The 7733-nt window shown below is 47.0% G+C and overlaps 1 protein-coding gene across 1 annotated transcript; it reads left to right on the forward strand.

Annotated features, from left to right (window-relative positions):
• The first annotated feature begins 5755 nt into the window (after positions 1-5755).
• LOC135893059 (olfactory receptor 10A7-like) lies at positions 5756-6697 on the forward strand. The gene has a single exon (XM_065420849.1). The coding sequence runs from the start codon at positions 5756-5758 to the stop codon at positions 6695-6697; it is 942 nt and encodes a 313-aa protein (XP_065276921.1).
• Positions 6698-7733: the final 1036 nt, after the last annotated feature.

The raw sequence follows: 7733 nt of genomic DNA on the forward strand, positions 1-7733 counted from the left end.
TAGTATGCAAGGTCTTGGAAAAAATTTTGAAGGAAAAAGTAGTTAAGGACCTTGAGGTGAATGGCAATTGGGACAAATTACAACATGGGTTTACGAAAGGCAGATCGTGCCAAACCAACTTGATCTCCTTTTTTGAGAAGGTAACAGACCTTCTAGATAAAGGAAATGCGGTGGATCTAATTTACCTCGATTTTAGTAAAGCGTTTGATACTGTCCCGCACGAGGAATTATTGGTTAAATTGGAAAAGATGGGGATCGATATGAAATTCCAGAGGTGGATAAAGAACTGGTTAAAGGGGAGACTGCAGCGGGTAGTACTGAAAGGTGAACTGTCGGGTTGGACAGAGGTCACCAGTGGGGTTCCTCAAGGTTCGGTTTTGGGTCCGATTTTATTCAATCTATTCGTTACTGACCTCGGAACCGAATGTAGGAGTGGGCTGATAAAGTTTGCGGATGACACAAAGTTGGGAGGTATTGCCAATTCGGAGAAGGATCGGGATATTCTGCAGGGAGACTTGGATGACCTTGTAAATTGGAGTAACAATAATAGGATGAAATTTAATAGTGAGAAGTGTAAGGTGATGCATTTAGGGATGACTAATAAGAATTTTAGTTATAAGTTAGGGACGCATAGGTTGGAAGTGACGGAGGAGGAGAAGGACCTCGGAGTCCTGGTTGATCGCAGGATGACTATGAGTCGGCAATGTGACGTGGCTGTGAAAAAAGCTAATGTGATTTTGGGATGCGTTAGGCGAGGTATTTCTAGTAGGGACAGGGAGGTGCTGCTTCCATTATACAAGGCGCTGGTGAGACCTCATTTGGAGTACTGTGTGCAGTTCTGGTCTCCTATGTTTAAAAAGGATGAACTCAAACTGGAACGGGTACAGAGAAGGGCCACTAGGATGATCCGAGGAATGGAAAACCTTTCCTATGAAAGGAGACTCGAGGAGCTCGGTTTGTTTAGCCTAACCAAAAGAAGGCTGAGGGGGGATATGATTGCTCTCTTTAAATATATCAAAGGGATTAATACCAAGGAGGGAGAGGAATTATTTCAGCTCAGTAGTAATGTGGACACGAGAACGAATGGATATAAACTGGCCGTGGGGAAGTTTAGGCTTGAAATTAGAAGAAGGTTTCTAACCGTCAGAGGGGTGAAATTTTGGAACAGCCTTCCGAGGGAAACGGTGGGGGCGAAAGACCTTTCTGGCTTCAAAATTAGGCTTGATAAATTTATGGAGGGAATGGTTTGAAGGGATAACGTGATTTTAGTCAATTAGGCATTAACGTGCCATCGCGGGTAAAATGAGGGTCCGGCTGTAGAATCTTGCCTGTATGCTCGGGGTTCTGCTGATCGCCATATTTGGGGTCGGGAAGGAATTTTCCTCCAGGGTAGATTGGCAGAGGCCCTGGAGGTTTTTCGCCTTCCTCCGCAGCATAGGGCAGGGGTCGCAGGCTGGAAGATTCTGTTGAGGGTGGGTCAGCTTTTGTGGCCTGCATCATGCGGGAGGTCAGACTAGATGACCATATTGGTCCCTTCTGACCTTAAAGTCTATGAGTCTATGAGTCTATGAGTCTATCCTCATCCACCCCCTCTATCTATCTATCTATCTATCTATCTATCTATCTATCTATCTATCTATCTATCTATCTATCTATCTATCTATCTATCCCCATACACCCATCTCTCTCTCTCTCTCTCTCTCTCTCTCTCTCTCTCTCTTTTCCCCCCTCACTCTCAGATCCAGAGTGTTTTCTGTTCCAAAATTTGGAATTGAATTCCGAAATAAATTTGTTTGGGGTTGATCGAATCTTTCTGATAAAATTGCAACATTTTATTCCAGTTTCAACCTTTCAAAACTTTTTAGTTTTTGTTTTCTGTGGAAAAACAATAAATTTGGTTTTCAAAAAAGGCATTTGGAAAGGAAAAAAAACACAACGTTCCCTTCTGAAAATCTCCAAAGACGACATATCATCATTATCAAAATGCTTCATTTAGGGGTTTTTGTTTTTTCCTAAACAAAATTTCATCAAAATTGACACTTTCTGGAAACATTTCAGTTGTGACCAAAAAAGGCATTTTTTGCCAGAAAAAAAAGTTGAGATGAAAAATTTCTGACCAACTCTAATCTGAGCCCCTCCCATTACAAAACCAATGACCATATTTTCTCCCTGCTTCCAAGCAGCAGGCTGAGGGTGTTGTGTGACAAGACTGAATCTGTGGGGGAAAGGGTTGAGTTGTGGGGCAACCTGGGGTTACACTTAGCCCCGAATGCAATGAAGGTAGAGGCTGTTCTGTTTTCCCTGCAACATATTCCATATTCTTGGCCCGGTTCAATATAAATGCATCAGGGCACCTAAAAACCTGGCTCCACACTATGGTTCAGACCAGATTTCATGGCAGCTTAGCCGACTCTCTCTAGAAGATGTCCTCTCATGTAGTCAGGCCCCCAAAATCCCTGCAGTGAGACCTCAACAGCGGCTGGGTAGCTAGTTTGGCTGGATAAATCGGAGGGTTTCCTTTGAGAGATATTCACCCTCGTTCTATTCCCTGCAGCAGGGGGGAATGGCAGGAAGTGTATGTGCGTGGGGGGGGGGATCATATATAGAGAAGCAGGAACATTTAGCTTTGAGCATCGTCATGTGATCTGGCTTAACCACCTAAATGGAAAATTACAGTTGTTGCTCTCCATCCACATCCGACATGCGAAGAAAATCACCATGTGCTGTGTGATGTCGCTCCTCATTCCACCCTTGGTAGCAGGGAAGAAATTCTGAGAGTGGCAGAATCATCTATAAAATCATAGAAATGTAGGCGTGGAAGGGACCTTGTTAGGTCATCTAGTCTAGTCTAGTCCACTCCCCTGCCCTGAGGCAGGACTAAGTATTAAAACCATTCCTGACAGGTGTTTGTCTAACCTGCTCTTAAAAATCCCCAATGATGGAGACTCCACAATCTCCCTACACAATTTATTCCAGTGCTTAACCACCCTGACAGTTAGGAAGTTTTTTCTAATCATATGATATCAGGGCTAGAAGGGACCTCAGGAGGTCATCTAGTCTAACCCCCTGCTCAAAGCAGGGCTAATCTCCAGGCAGGTTTTTATACCAGTTCCTTAAATGGCCCCCTCAAGCATTGAACTCACAACCCTAGGTTGAATAGGCCAATGTGCAAACCACTGAACTATCCCTCACCCCCTAATGGCCAATCTAAACCTCCCTTACTGCAATGTAAGTCCATTTCTTCTTGTCCTGTCCTCAGTGTTTAAGGAGAACAATTTAATCACCCATCTGTTTATAACAACTTTTGACATACTTGCAGACTGTGATCATGTGCCCCCCTCAGTCTTCTCTTCTCCAGACTAAACAAACCCAATTCTTTCAATCTTTCCTCACAGGTCACGCTTTCTAGACCTTGAGTCATTTTTGTTGCTCTCCTCTGGACTTTCTCCAATTTGTCCACATCTTCGCTGATGTGCGGTGCCCAGAACTGGACACAATACTCCAGTTGAGGTCTTATCAGTGTTGAGTAGAGCAGAAGAATTACTTCTTGTGTCTTGCTCACGACACTCCTGTTAATACATCCCAGAGTGATGTTTGCTTTTTTTGGCAACAGTATTACATCGCTGACTCGTATTTAATTTGTTATCCGTTCTAACCCCCAGATCCTTTTCGGCAGTACTGTTTCCTAGGCAGTCCTTTCTCCTTTTTGTATGTGTGCACCTGATTGTTCTTTCCTAAGTGGGGTTACTTTGCATTTGTCCTTCTTGAATTCCATCCTATTTACTTCAGGCCATTCCTCCACTTTGTCAAGGTCATTTTGAATTCTAATGCTGTCCTCCAAAGCGCTTACAACCCCTCCCAGCTTGGTATTGTCCACAAACTTTCTAGTAGGAGTGTGTCACTTGGATCATCTTCCTTTGCCGTGGCTGATGTTCACCCTCAGTCCACTCTCTGCAGCCGGGGAGCAGTGAGGGGGAAGGGGGCAATCTGAAAGTGGGTAGCTCTCAGCATCACCATGTGCTATGATGCTCTTCTGAGTTGCGCTCTCAGAAGCAGGAGGACGATGAGAAGGCAGAAGGGGTGTGGAATTATTGAGAGAAGCTGGAGTGTTTAGCTTGCTGCAGTGGTCACCATTCCTTCCGCTCTTGGCAGCGGGAGGTTAGTGGCCAAGGCAAATCGTTTTAGAGAAGCAGAGGGAGGTGGCTTTGAGCCTCTTTGCGTGCTGCGATGTTCACCCTCAGCCCACTTCCTGTAGCAAGGGAGTGAGTATGGAGAGGCAGGGAATCATGCAGAAGCTGAGGTGTGCAGCTTTGAGCATTGTGATGTTCTCCCTTATAGAATCAGAGAGCCATGGGGTGAGAAGGGACCGCAAGGGTCATCTAGTCTAACCCCGTTCCAAGAGGCGGGATTTGTTGGGTCTAAAGCATCCAAGACAGATGGCTCCAGCCTCCTTTGGAAAACCTCCAGTGAAGGAGCTTCCAGGACCTCCCTAGGCGTCTGTTCCATTGTCCTACTGTTCTTACCATTAGGAAGTTTTTCCTGAGATTTCATTTAAATCTGTTCTGCTCAAGTTTGAACCCAGTGCATCTTGTCCTGCCCTTTGAGACAAGAGAGAACAACTTTTCTCCATCTTTTTATGGCAGCTTTTCAAGTATTTGAAGACCGCTATCATGTCCCCCCCTTAATCTCCCCTTTTCCAAACTGAACATACCCAGTTCCTTCAGCCTTTGCTCATAGGGCTGGCATTCCATCCCTTTCAGCAACTTTGTTGCTTGCCTCTGGCTCCTTTCCAGTTTTCTACATCCTTCCTATACAGCAGTGTTAAACACAGTACCCCAGCTGAGGCCTGATCAGCACTGAGTAGAGGGGTACTATCACCTCCTGGGACTTGCAGGCTATGCCTCTGTTAATGCAACCCAAAATTGCATTGGCTTTTCTTGCAACAGCATCGCATAGCTGATTCATGTTGAGATTGTCATCCACCACAACTCCCAGATCCTTCTCAGCAGTGCTGCTGCCAAGCCAGTTATCCCCCATTCTGTATTTGTGCATTTGGTTTTTCTTCCCTAAGTGCAGCACCTTACATTTGTCTTTGCTGAATTTCATTGTGTTGTCTATAGGCCAGTTCTCCAATTTATCAAGATTCCTTTGAATTTTCGCTCTCTCCTCGAAAGTGTTTGCAACCCCACTTATTCCACTAGGCGCCAGGGAAAATTGGAATTGCAATGCTGGTGGGGGGCGGCGGGAGTCATTCAAGTACAGCCAATTGCCCAGATGTTAGAGCGCCCCCTGGTGTAAGGGAGCTGAAGTTCCAGCCCTGCCGTGTGTGAATGACTTGACCCCAGTCATCCCACCTAGCAGGCGAGTGCCCAAATCCTGGGCTACGGACTCCTTCTTTCCCTAACACCCAATGAATATTGAGTTATTTATACAAAGCGGACCAGCTCCAAAGGGAGACATGAAGACCAAACCAGAGGGTGGCTCTGTAGTTCAGTGGTTAGAGCACAACAGAGATTTGAACCTGGGTCTCCCATGTGCCACGTGAGCCCCATAACCACCTCTATTGGCTATTCTGGGGTGGGTCTCTCGTAAGTTTTTTTTCATACTTTTTTTTATAGGCCTTGGTTTTGTTCCAATGTGGAATGAAAAGAAATGCCAAAAGCTGGGTATTTTGGTGAACCCCCAAAGTTCTTGTTTTCCAGCCAGCTTTAGCAGTGATGGCCACCCCCTTTTTCCTTCCTGCAGCAAGGGACCGATGTCGGCAGCCAGTGAGAACCGGACGGCGGTGAAAGAATTCGTCCTGCTAGGCTTCGCCAGTATCCCCAATAGCCAGGGGCTGCTCTTTGCCTTGTTCCTGGCCATCTACGTGGTCACCCTGGCCGGCAACGGGATCATCATCACGCTCACCAGCACTGACCCCAACTTGGACACGCCCATGTACTACTTCCTGCGCAATCTCTCGGTCATTGACATCTGCTACATCTCCAGCACGGTGCCGCAGCTCCTGGCGCACTTCCTGAGCCGCACCCACACCATCTCCATGCTGGCGTGCGCCACCCAAAACTACGCCTTCTTTGCCTTCGGGGTGACCGAGTGCTTCCTGCTGGCCGTCATGTCCTACGACCGCTACGTCGCCATCTGCAACCCTTTGCACTACACCCTGGTGATGAGCCGCCAGGCCTGCGCCAAGTTGGTGGCAGGGTCGTGGGTCAGCGGCTTCTTCCACTCGGTGGTGCTGACGGTCTACACTTTCCACGTGCCTTTCTGCGGGCCCAACTGCATCGACCACTTCTTCTGCGAGGCGCCCCAGGTGCTGAAGCTGGCCTGCGCCGACACCTATGTCAACGAGCTGGTCATCTTCGCCGTGGCCGTGCTGGTCCTCATCATTCCCCTCTCGCTGGTCTTCATCTCCTACTCCCGTATCCTGGCCACCATCCTGCAGATCAGCACGGCCACCGGGCGCCGCAAGACATTCTCCACCTGCGCCTCCCACCTGACTGTGGTCTCACTCTTCTACGGGGCGGCCATATTTATGTACATGAGGCCCCGGTCCACCCACTCACCCCAGCAGGACAAGATGATCTCCCTGTTCTATGCCGTCATCACGCCCATGGTCAACCCCATGATATACAGCCTCAGGAACAAGGAGGTGAAAGGTGCCGTGATAAGAGCCTGGGGCATGAAAGTATCATCCTAACTCTTGTCTGCGCTACCCTGCCCTCAGTTCCCTTTTGGGTCTCCCAATAACTCAGTCACAGCCCAGTACTTAAAGTTACATTCCCTTTTCTTGGGGTCTTATTTAATGAGTCTTTGAAAAGGACAGTCTCTTTGGTTATGTCTACACGACAGCTGGAGTGAGCCTTCCAGCCCAAATAGACAGACTTGGGCCAGCAGGGATTGAGTTCGTGAGCTAAAAATAGCCACGAGGACCTTGCAGTTCAGGTTCTGAAGCCCACCCAAATGTTTGAAACAGCCAATTTCTCCATTTTCTGAACAAAACATTTTGATTTGTTTTTGTTTTGAAATGAGTTTTCGTTTCAACTTGAAATGACTTTTTTTAAATTTTCAATTCACCAGAACATTTTGTTTTCCATCTGAGCTGGGAATGAAACTCAGCTTTCAAGAGTCTATGTCTGGTGTGCTACCCACTAGACTGCACTCCCTCCCTGTAAACTCCTCCAACATTCCTATCACCCACTCCCAGCTGGAAAACCCACCTTACTTCCTAGTCTATATTTATTTGCAATTAGAGTATTCAGCCACTAGATGTTGCAGTGTCATGTATAGCGTTCCAGGCAGCGTGTGGTTCCTAGTAAACAAGGGAGACCAAGCTGGGACTGGAGCTGAGTGGAGGCATGTGTTCATTTTCTTTAATAAATGCCTCATGTTTAAAAGAGATTGTGATGTCATAATCCTGTATATCCCGACACCAGCACACAGCACAGGACTGAGAAGACTGGGGCCTCCAGGGAAAGGAGAAAAGATGATACCTGAGGGTGGGCAGTGGTCATTCATGGTTAGCCAGTTGGGGCATAAGATGGGAGGAATGGGGATAATCTTTTCTCCCTACAGATAAGAAAATTGGAAGAACCACGGCTCATATTTCATAATGTGGTTCTCTGACGAGTCCATACTTGTTCTCCTCTCCTTGGTTCCCGCCTATGTATTAATTTAGTATGCTGCCTTGCCGTGCACTGTGGGATGTCCTGGATACACCTCAACTGTATAATACT

The sequence above is a fragment of the Emys orbicularis genome, chromosome 21 (assembly GCF_028017835.1).
Source record: "Emys orbicularis isolate rEmyOrb1 chromosome 21, rEmyOrb1.hap1, whole genome shotgun sequence".
NCBI lineage: Eukaryota > Metazoa > Chordata > Testudines > Emydidae > Emys > Emys orbicularis.